General features: G+C 36.6%; 1 protein-coding gene across 1 annotated transcript in view; it reads left to right on the top strand.

Annotated features, from left to right (window-relative positions):
• LOC117655026 (histone deacetylase 9) overlaps positions 1 to 16,741 on the top strand; it is a 166,933-nt gene that overhangs the window by 15,736 nt on the left and 134,456 nt on the right. The window contains exon 5 of the mRNA XM_087893687.1: positions 12,033 to 12,140. Within this exon, the coding sequence (XP_087749813.1) occupies positions 12,033 to 12,140 (108 nt within the window). The remainder of the gene's footprint in view (positions 1 to 12,032; positions 12,141 to 16,741) is intronic.

Raw genomic sequence — 16,741 nt, 5'->3', positions numbered from 1 at the left:
CAGAATTAAATTCATTTGAAAAAAAAATGAATACCTTACAGGTGATGCCCCAGGAGCCAGAAAACCAAAACTACTTTGTATAGTTTAATTACATGTAATTAACATTAACTAAGTAGGATATCTATGAACATAATGGATGTCAGCAATAGCTGTCACGTTTTCAACACCTCTTAAGAAGACTTTGCTTTTTCTGAAGAAAAGGAGATAACAATAATAACTTTTTATTTTTATATGCTTCCTTTTATAATTTTTGCCATTTTTATTTTATTGCAAATTTTTCACTAGCTTTTATAGCTTTGCTTACACAAATGGGTCCAATAACCACTCCTCAGTCTGAAAGAACTTCACAACCAGGATGGTTCTCCAGTTCATTGTTTGGATAGTTCTTCACATGTCTCTAAGAGATATTCTCAATCATCCAAGTCATGGTTGTCCTAGAGGTGTTTTTCAAAAGGCAACTTGATTTTCTTGGGTTTTTTTACTTGAAAACATTTCACTTCTCAACCAAGAAGCTTCTTCAGTTCCCACATGTCATGAAAGGGTTAGGGTTCACAATACAATTGTTACTAGAGGAATAGGTTACCATTCATGGTGAATAATTGTTTTCCTCCATGAATTGCTATGGAAAAAAGATTATTTACTATTTCTGTTCATTATATATTTCATTTTTGAGCAGGCAGATAAAACAGGGATTAGGAGGTCTGCAACATTGTGGGGAGGCAGGACTGTGAAAACAGGATTAATTGTGATTGCTAAAGGCAGGGATGCCAGAATTCCTTAATGAGCAAAAAAATTGATTACCTTGTTCAATAATCAAAATGTAATGTCAAAAAATCCCCATTGTCCAGAATATTTCCTCTCCAATGCATCTGATTTATCTTTCTATATGAAATTTAAAGAGGAAACTTTTGCCAAAACAACTTTAGTCTTGAAAATAAAAATGCAAGAAGAGTAAGTATCTCATACTAGTTGCCTTTAATCTTCCAATCATAGGTATCTTAAATACTCTTTAACATCTATATGAAGCCGCTGGGTGAGATCATTAGTGGCTTCGGGGTGAGATATCATCAATATACTGATGATACCCAATTATATATCTCCACCCCAGACCACCCCAGAGATGCCTTTTCCGTGATGTCCCATTGCCTGGAGGTGGTGCGAGCCTGGATGGGTAGAAACAGACTCAGACTCAATCCCTCCAAGTTTGAGTGGCTGTGGATGCTGGCATCTCGGGTTTCAGAGAACCCATCACTTTTGGGTGGGGAAAAACTTGCTTGTTGATAGGGCTCGCAACTTGGGTGTCCTCCTGGATGCTCGGCTGTCCCTAGAAGACCACCTGACGGCCGTGACCAGGGGGGCCTTCACACAGGTTCGCCTGTTGCACCAGTTGTGCCCTTTCTTGGACCGAGATGACTGTCGCACTGTCACTCATGCCCTGGTTACTTCCCGCTTGGATTACTGCAATTTCCTCTACATGGGCCTGCCCCTGAGATGCACCCGGAGACTCCAGCTGATCCAGAATGCAGCCGCAAGGGGTGGTACGGGAACCCCTCGTTACTACCATATAACACTTCTCCTGTGTGAGCTGCACTGGTTACCAGTGGTTCTCTGGCTTCAAGGTGCTAGTTCTCACCTATAAGGTCCTACATGACTTAGGTCCGGGATATTTGCAGGACCTTCTCCTGCCTGCCTCCCACCATCCTGTTCGCTCACATAGGGCTGCTCTCCTCAGGGTTCCGACGGTGAGCCAATGTCGTCTGGCAGCGCCCAGGGGTAGGGTGTTCTCTTTGGGTGCCCTCCACCCTCTTGGAATGAGTTACCTACCGAGCTCCGGACGGCTCCTGATCTCCGCTCCTTCCGTCGGGACCTGAAGACTTGGTTGTTCAAAACAAATAGGCTGACTCTGATTCTGGGTTTTATTATTTATTAATTAATTTGGATTAAAATAGGATTTTGTTGTACACGTTTTTAACTTGTGTTCGCCGCCCTGAGTCCTTCTGGAGAAGGGCGGCATATAAATACATGAAATAAATAAATAAGGTGCACATACTTTGCATATCAGCCTTCTGATACCATGATTACCCCAACTCTAATAATCTGATACACTGCAAAAAATATCTGTTAGGCTAGAAATTATAATTGTTCCTCTTTTTGCTGTTCTTTCATGATATGATTTTGCTACAACAAAAAACATGGAATATTCATCTTCTATCAGACAGATAGTCCAACAGTAGGCAGATACTGTGGGACAAAGATTAGTGTCTCTAAATAAGTGAAGGAAGTTTTAAATCTCTCCAAGGCAATTAAAAAGTTTTGCATTCTAAGTAAGGGATTCTGGCAGGACAGTGAAGTTAATATTGCTGTAAATCATACTCCTTGGTTTGTAAGAATCTTCCTAATCCCAGGATCTTCTGAACTGTTTTGAAAAGTATCAGCAACCTTTCAGACTCAGACAATGGTTTTGGTGTCCTCTCATTTTTCTTATTTGGGAACCATAATTCCACAGCCAGCATGAAGAATATCCCTCCTTCCCTCCCTACCCTCCTTCCCCTCCCCCTCCCCCTCCCTTTCTCTCTGTATAATCTATCTATTACTAAAACTTTCATTCCCATAACCTTTAACTGGGTGCAGCAGAGCATTGTAAAACAACAACTTTTGAACCTAAGTATCTCAAATGGACTCAAGTTATAGAATGTGTTCAAAATCCAGGACCTTCAAATTCAAATTTGACAAACTTTATAAAACATTTTATGATCTAAAATTATTATAAACAGTTTATGAAATAATACAAGATGTGATAAAACATTTCCTGTGCTGATGTCTGTATCAACATGGGCTGTTTTCAGGGCAAATACATCCCACCTTTTTATTCAGATCCCATCTGAATGTATCCCACCTTTTGTAATGAAGACCATATTTTAAACTTCTGTTGTTTAAAATATTTGATTTTATAAGGAAACGTCTCTGAGAAGAGGCCGTCTAGTGTTGATTAAGAACAATGGGCATTGCAGAAAGAGATATCTGGAAAAGACTAATATTAAAAATATCAATTTGGACCTTTATCCAAGCCATTCTAATACCTCACTGCTGTATTTCTGAGGGGAGGGGAGTTACTTTCAGAATGTATATATACGTATATATATATATATACATAGCCTTTTTATTTCCATAGGGAAAAACAGAAAACCTTTTGCATGCTGTAGGTAAAAATCCAGTAGCTTCCACAAAGAATAAATGCAAATTAATTTTTATTTAAGCCATCCAATCTCTTTAAATAACTCCACATACACTTCAGGGACAGGTAGTTTAATTTCTATCATCTGTGACTTTATTAAGGTCTAGTTTTGCTACACATGTCAGTGATTGAGCTATGCTGGAAGTATTTGCAAAAGCTTGCAAGTGCTATGTTCATTCAGGAAACTCTGAATGAAGTAAATCCATATGTGCCTTAAAAGTCTTAGACTTCAGAGTGGGATTGCATATTCTGGCTTGTAACATTGTCATGAACGATTCTGACTGTTTAAAGTGTTACTGAAATCTGAACAAGCTTGATGTCTCAACTGAGTGTACTTGCATTTCAAAACTTTCTGCTTTTAAAAAGCCTATTGAGGTTAATTATTTCATGGTTATTTATAGTATTTATTATCTACTGTACCAAGCTACCATGTATATGTAATACTGATGAAGCTTCAAAAACCTCTCAGAGACAGAACAGAGATGTCAACAGATATATTTTCAGATAGTTACTGATGGCCAACAATTACTAACACTACTGTTTGAGGCATATGTGACACTGGAATTTCTTACAAAGTCCAGAGTTTATCAAGCAAGTTAAAACTTTATATTAAAGCAAGCCTTTCCTGAATCTGCAGTCCCTGCACCCAGTCGCTCAAGCCCTGGCCATCTCATGTTTGAACTACTGCAATATGCTTTATATGTGGCTACACTTAAAGAGTATTCAGAAATTACAACTGGCACAGAATGCAATAGGTGGGCAGTTCTTAGGCTTCCTGGAGTGGCTCATGTTATTCCATTGCTCCATGAGCTGCACTGTCTGCCAGTTTATTTCCAGATGCAATTCAAGGTGTTGGTTATTACCTTTAAACCGTGCATGGAATGGGTCCCCTGCGTCTCACCACAATGGGCCTAGTCTACCTCACCATGCTGGCAGAGGAGGCAGCCCTATCAGTCAATGAAGTTCAGCTGGCATAGAAGAAAAGCCTTCTATGCCCTGGCTTGGGCCTTTTGGAACTTCTTATCCCTGATGGGAGATTGGCTCCCACCCTTCTGACCTTCCATAATGGCCTGAAGACTTGATTCTGCCAGTTGGCTTGGGGCCCAAACAGGAGAATATCACACTGGAAGTTGTGGTTGATGGAGTAAGAGAAAATCCCACCTCCACAGTCACCACCCTGGTCCTTCTCTCATCTTTTAACTTCAATCTTATTTTTGATTGTAATTTTATTTTTATTGTTTTTAGAAATATTTATCTTTTATGGTTTTTAATGCTGTAGCCTCCTCAAGTCGCTTCAATGGATGGCAAACAAATTTAATAATAATTAATAAATAAGGCCAAGATTCTAGTTTCCTTCTGAGCTCTTGATCCTAGCTGCATCAGAAGAAGCTTTGTATCAAAGATACAGAACATTATCAATTATCTCTATTCTTCCGAGGTAAGACTACGCTTGCAGTACTGGGTATGATTCTGAGTTGAAGATATTGACAGGGAAGGTTCAAAGGAAGGCCACAAAGATGATGAAGAGACTTGAGGACATTTAACATTAAGTTTTCATCAAAGGCTAATAACATCCTTATGGGGCAATCAGTGATTTCTAATCAAGCCAGAGAATTTTTTCCTCAGTATTTCAGCAGGAAGGGAAAGGGTTAAATCCTGTCTGATAGCAAACCAAAACATTATAATCACCATCTCTCTGTTGTGCTATTTGCATTTTTAAAAATGCATTTAACCTCATATCCAGTTTCCCTACAATTGTTCTGACCAGTGAATTTTTTTTTTAAGTTTGGGAACATGCAGTTTAAAAGAACACTTGCAGTAAGATGAAACAGTCTTCTTCACATACCTTACAGTCTTCTCCAACACCTTGCAGAAAAATATACCATGTACGGTCCCTTCCAACTCTTTTATTTTGTTATCCAACAATAATAGCTGTGTAGTAATAGCTGTATAGCACTGTGTATGTAGGTATATTTGGTTAGAGCAGGGGGGAAGGATCTAGGAGAGTTAGAAAAAGTTGACCATGTTACTGAAACCATTTCCTTCATTTCTAAGTGTTCAGGGTGTGATGCACATTTAAAAGAATGGGACCCCAGTTATATGGTTGCAGCCATTATTTTGATAGCTTTGGTTTCTCTTTGATTATACTAGTTTTGATATTTACAATGGCAATTTACTTGGTGATTTTAGTGACTGAAACTTAGTCTTCCTATTGTAGTCTAGTTTCTTAAACTATAATAACCTTCAAATCATTACAAGGAGGCCATGATATGCACCTGTGCATACGTGAATGTCCCGCCTTTCATTGTATTATCGTTTTCTCAATGATTTGCAGCATTCCTATCTGTCCATGCTTTTATTAAAACAAAAACAAACAACCCACAACAACACTATAATGGGCCTTTTCCAGATTGCTGAATATAGATATTTTAGGAAGCTTCAGAATGATTAAAAAACATGTACCAATAATAAGAAACAGCAATGCCAACAACAGGTTCCTCCATCACTTCTGCCAGTTAGGCAAGCTCAAAAACAGCACAAAGAGTAATGCAAAGATAATCTTAAATAGATTTTTGAGAATAAGGAAAAAGAATGGAAGAAACTACCACAATTTGGCTATGAAAATCCAGTTGACAACCAGGTTAAGTATTTTCAGTGTGCCATGGTTTAAAATGTGTAGGCTGGATATGGTAGCTCTATTCTGTCATCTGGGGGTGGGGGATAAAAATGCAAACAGATTTTGAATAGCACTGCTTACATCTCACAAGCAAGAGCAGATATTAGACTATTAATTCTATACTGCAAAATCTGAGTAACTACTAGACAACAGTGAAGAAATCCAATTCCTTGCTGATTCTAATGGTTATCTAGATTTATCCAGATTTTTTAGTCTTACCACTAGCCATTTTTTGATATGTGGACAACATAAAATTTCAGATGAAATGAAATGAAATGTGTTTATTTGGTCAATGACCAGCAATATTTGAAACTGTACAAAAATATAATCAAGTAGGTAAAATAAAATACTAGCATAACAAGGATCTCGGTAATGAAAATGTAACATATGCTACTACAATGTATGTTATAGTACCATAACATACTTACATACCGTGGAAGTAAAATATTACAATCTATAAACTAAAAATACATGTCACCTAAAGCTAGATAGCTAACTTGTAGCAAATTTAAAGTGATGAATAAAACAGAAGTGATTATACTTATGATTACACTTATGCCTTAGTTTCATTTTGGTAACACAGAATTTGGATACTGCATAAGAGATAAGGTATTTAGAATGTTTTAAAAGATGGTTCACATAAAAATTGTCTGCCCTTCATGTAAATTTACATATTAGGGACAGAATGTAAGCAGACCGAATATCTATCTAGAATTACAACATAACAATATTTATGATATGGATTTGATCTCCTTGTTATTATGTAGGCAGATATGTTTGGTTAACGAGATTTGAAATATTTGCCTTGCAGCAATGAGAGAGTAAGATGTTATGTCTAGCTTTGGAAAAATGTATCCTCAGTTTGGGGAACATTAGATTTTATAGGTTCCTTACTAATTCCCTAGTGCCCTTATTTACCCAATATTTGCCATCTTAGGGCAAGCTATTAACTTTGGTCTAAAATTCCATATTGTTTATTTTTGGGTAAACAATTGTTTGGCTTGGTAATACTCTAAAGAACAACCATATAATGCAGGGGTGGGTTTCAAAACCTGTCACTACCGGTTCATTTATGGGTGAGCGTGTGCTCACATGTGCCTGTGACGCTTCTGCGCCTCCTGCTGCCCCTGCTACCAGTTTGCCCAATCTGGGGCGAACCGGTAGCAACCCACCACTGATACAATGCCAACATTTGCTCCCGTTTCCACGGAGAAGGTAAATTATCTATTCAAACTAGAGGAGCCAGGTCAACTGGAAAGAATTGCATTTTCAGCTAGTAATTTATCATCTTCTTCCAAGCCCTGATCTAGATTGCAGGCATCCCTATCTCAAGACATGTTCCATTAAGTGCAGTAAAGACTGAGCCACAAAATTTTGTCTGCACTGATTCCAAGGTGTCCTTCTTCACATAAATTCCTACTTGTACTCTGTAAAAGAATGTCCTCAAAAAGTTTTAAATGCTGTAGGGTTTAGATGAAATTCAGCACTGGTATATATTAGATTTCATTTAGTTCATATGAAATGTTATGCCCCTTATTACTATAAAATAAAAAAGGTCTGAACATACCAAACTTTACAGTAAACTCATGTCTGATATTTGTTAAACTTCATGTCAATCAATTTTGGACAATGATTTTGATTTGCCTTTGTAGCTAGAGTTTTGCATTATTGATCTTGGACAATATTTTCCTTGTCATTTCCAAGGTTCAACATTCCTTGCTTGTTTCCCACTTATAACCCCTTTATGCTGAGCAAACTTAGTTTCAGTTTGTGAGGAATGATCTTTATATTCACCTCTGTCCTCTTTCATCTAAATCATAATATTCAGGACTAAAAGCAGTATGCGTTTTGTTGGGGGCCATGGTTGCCCTTGTTCCTTTGGACTCTTCCAATCAGTTGTGAATCCAAGAGAAAGGAGGGTTCATTCAGACTTTGTGTCTGCCTTTCTGCTTCATATAAGAATACGTATTAAAAGTCCTGGCAGATAATTCTCTAGTCTAGGCCATGCTTGATTACACCCACTGAAGGTTGGCAATAGAATGAAAGGCCATTAACCTTATCTAGCAAAGTTGCTCCTATATTGTACTTCAGAGATAATGTATGCTTTGCCCCATGCATGACATTTATTTATTTATTTATTTATTTATTTATTTATTTATTTATTTATTTATTTATTACATGTATTTATATGCCGCCATTCTCCCAAAGGACTCAGGGCGGCGAACACAAGTTAAGAAACAAGTACAATAAAATCATAATTAATCCAAATAATTAATTAGTAGTAAATAATAAAGCCCGGAATCAGTCTCAGCCTATTTGTTTGAAAAGCCAAGTCTTCAAGTCCCGACGGAAGGAACGGAGATCAGGAGCCGTCCGGAGCTCAGTAGGTAATTCATTCCAGAGGGTGGGAGCACCCACAAAGAATGCCCTACCCCTGGGCACAGCAAGGCGACATTGGCTCGCCGTCGGAACCCTGAGGAGAGCGGCCCTATGTGAGCGAACAGGACGGTGAGAGGCAGGCAGGAGAAGGTCATGCAAATATCCCGGACCTAAGTCATGAAGGGCCTTATAGGTGAGGACTAGCACCTTGAAGCGGACCCGGAGATGCACTGGTAACCAGTGCAGCTCACGCAGGAGGGGTGTTGTATGGGAGTAATGAGGGGCTCCCATAACATACCACATAGATGTGTAGATCAAGGCCAACTATAATCAAAGATCTAGGTGCAGTTCCACGTTTGTACCTGTTATTTTGATTTTTTTGACCACAACCCATTCCTGGGAATGTGCCTAATGCAAATCTTTCAACTTTTAAAAATATTATATTATACTAAGACTTTTTTGTTTAGTCAGGCATTGTAATTGTCTGTTTAAACTTAACTCTTTTATCTTAATTATGACATGTTTCCATTATGTTATGTAAATGTTTTAATATGCATAATAATATAAGATGGTTTTAAAATGTTTAAATATAATCAATAAATCTTTTGTGTTCTATTTAATTTTAGGTATTTTCTGTAATAAGTATTTTTGTGCATGTACTCTTCATCACATCTTTTATCAGATAGTAAACAGAAGAATAAAACCAGATATCCATAGACACACAGATACATATATGAACAAAGAAAAGACATAAAAGGAAAAATACATTTCTTAGCAACATTAATAGTTGCCAGAAAAGTACACACCACAAAGAGTAAAGATTTGGGAATTTTGTTTTGCCTCTGGCTCTGTTTTGATGTATGCCAGTTATATGCTGGTTTCTTGTGTGTTTTTAGTTCAATGCTGGATTTTTCATCAGATTTTATGGTCCTATTTCATAATGTTCATGTATTAAGTTTCTATTTAAACATTGCCTCCAGCAATTAAGATAAGATTCTATTTTTTTTTAAAAAAAAACATGCTATGAAAGAATTGTTCAGTAATTGAAAGTAGTGTTTTTCTTTTTCTTCTCATTTCTTTTCTTTTTTGTTAATAAACACAGTAGAGTCATAAACTGAAAAAAATATATCATGGACTACAATAGAAAATGTAAATGTTTTCCATAAAAATGAATGAAATGTAGATTCCATTTGAAAATACCATACCTAATATTTCAGGAATTATTATACCCAAACACTTTTTCTACATAAGACCATTTTAAATATCAGTATCATCTGAACTTGGCAATAATTACCTCTGAAGGCATTCTAGGAAAGTTTCAGAAGATGATTTCAGAAGCCACGTCCCAATTCCAGAAAATGCATATTTTAGAATGATTGCAATAAATTAATGAGAATATTAAGAATATTTGCTCAAGAATCACCAAGCTAAACATGTTTGATTCCTTCATAATTGAAATGATGGGGAAAAATATTACAGGGACATTAAGCTTTTGTCATAACAAAAGGAATAGGTAAACATTTATTTGTGTTCATGCAAAACAGAGGTTGCCAGAAGCAGCACAGGGATATGTAACATTGCTGGTGTCATCCATAGGTTCTCAAAAATAAAAATTAACAGTCATTTAGTAAAAGTGACTGAAATTTCAGATCATCCTATCCTATGATTTGATGTTCTAGCCTCAAACGTTAGAAGAGTTTGATTTAGAATACCAAGAGCTTGTTAGATGTTTAATAATAATTTTAAAAATAAGCGTAGATGGTACAATTTCAGGAGACTTTGGCCATTTGTTAATTTTTGTAACACCTTTGCTGTTGTGAAAAATTGGAAGTAGTACATGTTCTCTATAAAGATTGCCAACATCTGGTGCTAAATCAACATTTGGATTAACCTAGAATAGTCATTGTACGATACTTAAAAACAAAACTGCATTCAGGACTATATAATAATAGTATCACAGTGACTTATTTATCCTATAGTTTTTAATAAGTGACTCAGAATCATATACTGACAATATATTAGAATATATTCAAGAAGATTATGTTAGCAAATGTATATGTCAGGTTCATCTGTTGTTGCTTCAGAAGAATAGGTATGAATACAGGAATGATAATTTAAGCAATTTATAATTAGTGCTTACAGAATATGTTAATGATTTAAACTAATATTTAGGGCCGGGGTATCTACGAGACCGCCTTCTGCCACCAATAGCCTCCCACCGGCCAGTAGGCTCGCACAGAGAGGGCCTCCTCAGGGTGCCGTCCGCCAGACAATGTCGGCTGGCGACCCCCCAGGGGGAGAGCCTTCTCTGTGGCGGCGCCCGCCCTCTGGAACAACCTCCCCCCAGAGATACGCACAATACCAGACCTCCGGACTTTTCGTCGGGCCCTGAAAACTTATTTATTTCACCTAGCCTGGCTGGCTTGATCCCACTGTTTCGGTTAAATTGAATTGATTTTAATTGGGTTGTTTTAAATTGTGGCCAAAAATATTTAATTATTTTTTAAACTGTTTTTAAATTTTGTATGTTCTATTTTATTCTGGCTGTTCATTGCCCTGAGTCCTGCTGGAGAAGGGCGGTATACAAATTAAAACAAATAAATAAATAATATATTGAGGAAGGTAACACCCAAGGAATTTTTCTTCTTATTGCGTAATTGCTTTATTGTCAAATTACCTGCATTAGTTGATCATGCAGTTCAATAGAATACATTTGCCTTATCCTGCATTTTCTCTCCTCTCACTTATGACTGTATGACTGTAACCTTGTTGCTGGTATCCTTATGATTTATATTGACTACTTCCTAATATGATTTGATTGCTTATTTGTACCCTATGACAATCATTAAGTGTTGTACCTTATTATTCTTGACGAATGTATCTTTTCTTTTATGTACACTGAAAGCATATGCACCAAGACTTGTGCATATGTCTCCTTGTATGTCTAATGTCTAATACTTGGCCAATAAATAATTCTATTCTATTCTATTGTATTCTATTCAAGTATTAAACTGCTGAACATTTTTTTTATCTTGGATTAAAAATATCCCTTATTTCAGGATCATGCTTTACAATTGCTTTCCCATCTTTTTTAAAAAAAAACGAAAACCTGAACTTATTCTGTAATAATCTTTTTGACAGTCTATACATTGCACTATTTTGTTCTGCTCTTTGCAAGACCTTCAAAGGACAGACCAAGTATGAATATGAATATAAATGTGAATATGCCCATACATGCATGCACAGCAGTTATATTGCATCTCTGACTAAGGCCTAGTATCTTCTAACAAATTCATATAACTAAACCAGATCTGGCCTATGTAATACCGTTTGTAATGAGAAATCTAAACAGGGAATGGCAGTGAGGCATGACAGGAATGTGTTTCCATTGGAGAACTCAGTATAGAGAAAAAGTATAAGCAAGCCCATGTCCAGAAGGCCTTTTCAGCTGGCCAAGACGGAAGACTAATGTTATTGTACATTTGTTGTCACTGCGCCAGCCCTCCCTCACTGTTTTCTCTTTCTTTCTTTCTTTCTTTCTTTCTTTCTTTCTTTCTTTCTTTCTTTCTTTCTTTCTTTCTTTCTTTCTTTTTCTTTCTTCTTTCTTCTTTCTTTCCTTCTTTCTTTCTTTCTTTTCTTTTCTTTTCTTTCTTTTTTTATTCTTCTATCTCTCTCTCCCTCTCTCTCTCTCTCCCCCCCTCTCTTTTTCTTCACCCCCTCTTCTGCTAACTGTTTGCTCAGGTGGACAGTGACACCATTTGGAATGAGCTGCATTCGTCCGGTGCTGCACGCATGGCTGTTGGCTGTGTCATCGAATTGGCTTCCAAAGTAGTCTCAGGAGAGCTGAAGGTGAGGTCTGGGTTGCATTGTGTGTGGGAAAACCAGGGGAGAAGCTGAAAGCAATGTTGTTCTGAGATTAGGGGGAGGGAAGGGAGAAAGAAGGATGGGGGAATATAGAAGGTCACTAAAGAGAGATAATCAAAATGTTTGATAGAGGATTATTTTGTTACTTCACTAAGGACAATGGATTTCACTACATTAACTTCATCCTTATCATCACTATTATTGTTGATATTATTATTTGTTATCCAACCACATAATTGTTTACACAATCATTGTCCAAGTGAAAATGACTCAGAGGATGTACAGATCTGGCATGCAATTCCACAATTCCCTTTTGAACCTTTTTCTTTTAATTTTACAGAGTTTTTAAGTACAGCTTCAAAATGCCACCCAAAGCGAAGAAAAGTAAATAATGTCTTGTAGGCTTTGAAGAAAGAATGATATTGTTGATTATATAGTTAATGATGCGAAGTATGCCTTTGATAGAAATGGTCTCAGAGCTCAATTTCTGAGCTTCCTTTTCACATGATTTGAAAAGAATGAGGTATAAATTCTGATTTATCGCCAGTCTAAACAATTTAGAAAACCTATCTGACAGATATTAACTTATTACCTGATATTTTAAAAAATCTATTTAGAAGTTTGACTATCAAGGTATATAGACTGAATACTCAGATGTACCAAGCATTACTTGGCAACATAACAGTTTACAAACATTTAAGCCAAGGAGATTGGATTTCTCATAGTAAATATATTCAAGAAATAAGGTTTACAACCTTCTCAAGGTACATAGTTTAGCTTATCCACATGGTATAAGGAGATTTTTAAAATAGATCTGGTCCTTGTGTTCAATTTTTGGCTATAAGAAGTTGTTACAGGAGAGGTATAACTGCAACCAAAATAGCATTCTGTACTTCATGTGAAATGTCTATTAGTGCCATTACCCTATTGCAAATTTTGATGCTTCTGTGATGAACATGTCTAGATGATTTACATTTACACTGCTCTGGCTATATCACTTTCTATTGTCTCCCACTGTATACTGTGACCTCGGTACCCTTCAGATGTATGGACTTCAACTTCCAAGATTCTTAACAGTGGCTCCAGTATTGGGGAATGTTGAAATTCATACTTGTGAAAGGTACCCAAGTTTGGAAAAAGAAATCATGCTTACAATTCCAGAAGGATAGAAGAGGAAAAAATAAAATAGCAACTATAGTTGCCAACCATGACACCATTTTACAATTTAAGGTGAACATATTTAAAATTATTGTAAAATCAAATAGCACTTACTTTAAAAAATTAAATTCCTGCATGAGCTGTCTAGATGGAAATTCTGAATATATGTAAAACTAAGAGCCATGGTTGAATTGATGCAATGCTAGTCTTGAGGAAACCTTGGGCCTATTGCTGTCACAAATTTGGGCACCATCCAGCACGCCCTGAACTATATAAAATGATATAAAAACTATCTATTTGCTTAAATCTTTGTGATTTCAAAAAGACAAGCATTACTAGATTTTCCTTAACAGTGACTGTGCTGGCCTTGAGTGAATCATAATATTTTAAATTCAATGCACCATTTTTAAAAGACATAGTAATGTCATATTGTATTTTAAGAAAATAAAGTGCATAAAACAATAAAATACATCATGCTTAAAATAAATAATTTATGGAAAGCATGTAGAACTTTATTTTCAACCCATATAAATATTGTTATGCTGGCTTGGGAATTCTGGGAATTGAAATCCATACATATTAAAGTTTCCCAGTCTGAAATACATTACTCTAAGTCATATAGGAAGGAAGGATAAGGTGGCTTATAATAGTGGATGTGGTTACTTTCAGTTTAAAGGACTTGAAATGGAATATTCTTCTCTGCATCTCCTATCTAATCCAATCTTTTTTTTTTTTAATTAGATTTATATGCCGCCCTTCTCCGGAGACTCAGGGCGGCTTACAATGCGTTAAGCAATAGCCTTCATACTTTTGTATATTTTATACAAAGTCAGCTTATTGCCCCCACAAACCGGGTCCTCATTTTACCCACCTTAGAAAGGATGGAAGGCTGAGTCAGCTTTGAGCCTGGGGAGATTCGAACATGCAATAATTGCAGACAGCTGAATGTTAATAACAGGCTTTTAGTCTGTTGAACTATCCAGGCTCCTGGATAGATTCAGAATGATTTTCAAAATCATTCTTTGTTGCCCCAGCTTTTCCTCATCCTTCTCCATTTCCCAATTTTTGGTCCTATTCTGCTGTTAACCTATTGGCAATCAGATATACAAACAGAGAGAATTCCTTTATGTCATATCTTTCCCACTTTATGCTGTTCTAAAGAATAAAAATTACACTGTAAATATCAATTGTGTAGTTTCATATTTTAACCATTATGCAAACCAACTAATGATAATTTCATCTGAATATTTGCACACATATTGTACAATTGTGTTTCTGTAGCTCTTGAAGAATTGATTCCAAAGTAAGTTTCACTTCTGTTGGAAATTTGCTGTATATCAGTGATGGCTAACCTTTTTGCCATTGCGTGCCAAAAGTGGGGGGAGAGCGGGGGAGGGTCACGTGCATGTGTGCCCACCTCCATCCTGCCCCCCCACGCATGCATGCGCGATCCCCCCCCTGCACTCCTCCTGCTTTTGGCACGAGATGGCCCGGTGGGCCTGGTAGGCTCTCCACAGGCTCCAGAGGCTTTCCTGGAGCCCGGGGAGGGCAAAAACGGCCTTCTCCACCCCCCCTGGAGGCCCTCCAGAGGCCGGAAATGGACTGTTTGCCAACTTCCGGTGAGCCCAGAAGGCCCGAAAAACAGCTGGCTGGTGCGCGCATGAGTGCTGGAGCTGAGCTCGCGTGCCCACCGATATGGCTCTGCGTGCCACCTGTGGCACACATGCCATAGGTTTGCCATCATGGCCATATATACTCTGAGTTGTTGCTGTTGCCAGGTTTTCCCCAAAAGTCTGAGATGCAGATCCTTGACTCTTTTCAAAAGTTATGCCCAATATGATAGAATACACCTAAAGCAATTAGTTTCATCTCTTTTAATTTAAATTAAATGAGTAAGGAAATGAAATGAATATTCTGTTTTTGTTCTGACATTTCCCATTTCTTGGATCTACCCATTTTGTGGAATGCAACACTGGCAAGGGCACTCAGAGGCAAAATATAGCCTAAAGTGAAGGAAAAAAAGGTACTAAATTAAGAAATAAACACCTAATCTAAATAGTACCTACTTACTATTACCACAATATTTGTTTTTCAAGTTCTTCACTGGCTGCAGGAAACCATCATTTAATTGGAACCTAACAGAATGCTGAAGGCTTTAAGATAGATATGGGGAAAGATGCATATGCCTTTCTCTTCCCTTTAACCATCAAATTATGATGACATCCCTTTTTAACACTTTTTAAGGTTTATATGTCTACCAGAAGTGCTTATTTATTTAGACATTGTGCCTCCTGTGTTTTAATGGGGTAGTGCTTTTAAAAAAGTGAAATCAAATAAATGAATGAATGAAAAAGAAAATATGATATTGAAATATAAAAGGCAAAATAAAATCAATATAGCAGCATTACTTTAAAATAAAGTTAAGTAGTGCCAGGGATAAATTAATTCTATTAGTTGGCAGTAAAGACCAACTTTTTATTTAGACACTTAAAGTTTTGACTGGATCCTTATCAATTGCTTAAAAGCAGTAGAAGGAATAGACAGAAAGAAAGGCAGATAAAAAAGTTGGTAGATATAACCAACCCTGGGAATTCTATTATCAGGACACAAGAAGGATGTCCTGATAAGGCCACTTCTAAAACCTCTGAAAATCTTACCAGTCTGAATATACATGAATCAAAACTGACGTTTGGACAATCTGATCCATGCTGTTTTAAAAAAGGCCCCCCCACAAATAGTATTTAAATTTTTATCTAGAATTACCCAAGAATCACATACTTCATTTGAATAATCCTGTCAAAAATTTGGTTGAGTATTTTATATAACATGCAGAATGTGTGTTAGTTTAACTTATTTATAATGCTTAAAAGAAAGATTTCATGTTTCTATATTTTTTTAAAAAATAGATTGAAGTTGGGAAGATGAACATTGTCTGTCCTTACCTGTAACGACTACACCTTTCCTGATGTAATACAATTTGAAAGTGCAGTTAGATAACAGTTATTAGACCTATTTTATGTGCAATTGACACAGCCAGGATTTTCTGCAAGACCTTTAGTGCTTATCTTGGTAGATTTATGGTGCCTTCTTGTTGTGCTTTAGTAGTCTAGCTCTGTGTAATGAAGGTTTTAAAAACAAAGTTGTCAGTCATTCTACTTTTGTATGGATGTTTGAAGTAGCTGCAATAAGTAGTAGCATATATGGCATGAATGGGGAATTGTCTTCACCCATATTTATTTCCAATACATTGGAAGAAAATCTAAAAATGCTATGTAAAACATTGTGTAGAACTTTATTTTGTGGATGGCTGTGAAAGATTTTTTTCATTCTTTTAGGCTGCATTATAACATTAAGCTACATTGTCACTTATTCAATACTATGCATGTATCTAGGTACTTGCTATATATGTTTCATACATGAAACATAGA

The sequence above is a fragment of the Pantherophis guttatus genome, chromosome 4, assembly GCF_059756535.1.
Source record: "Pantherophis guttatus breed Tessera chromosome 4, ASM5975653v1, whole genome shotgun sequence".
NCBI classification, from domain to species: Eukaryota; Metazoa; Chordata; class Lepidosauria; order Squamata; family Colubridae; genus Pantherophis; species Pantherophis guttatus.
Note: the sequence above shows the minus strand (reverse complement) of the source record. Positions and strands in the feature narration are given on the sequence as shown.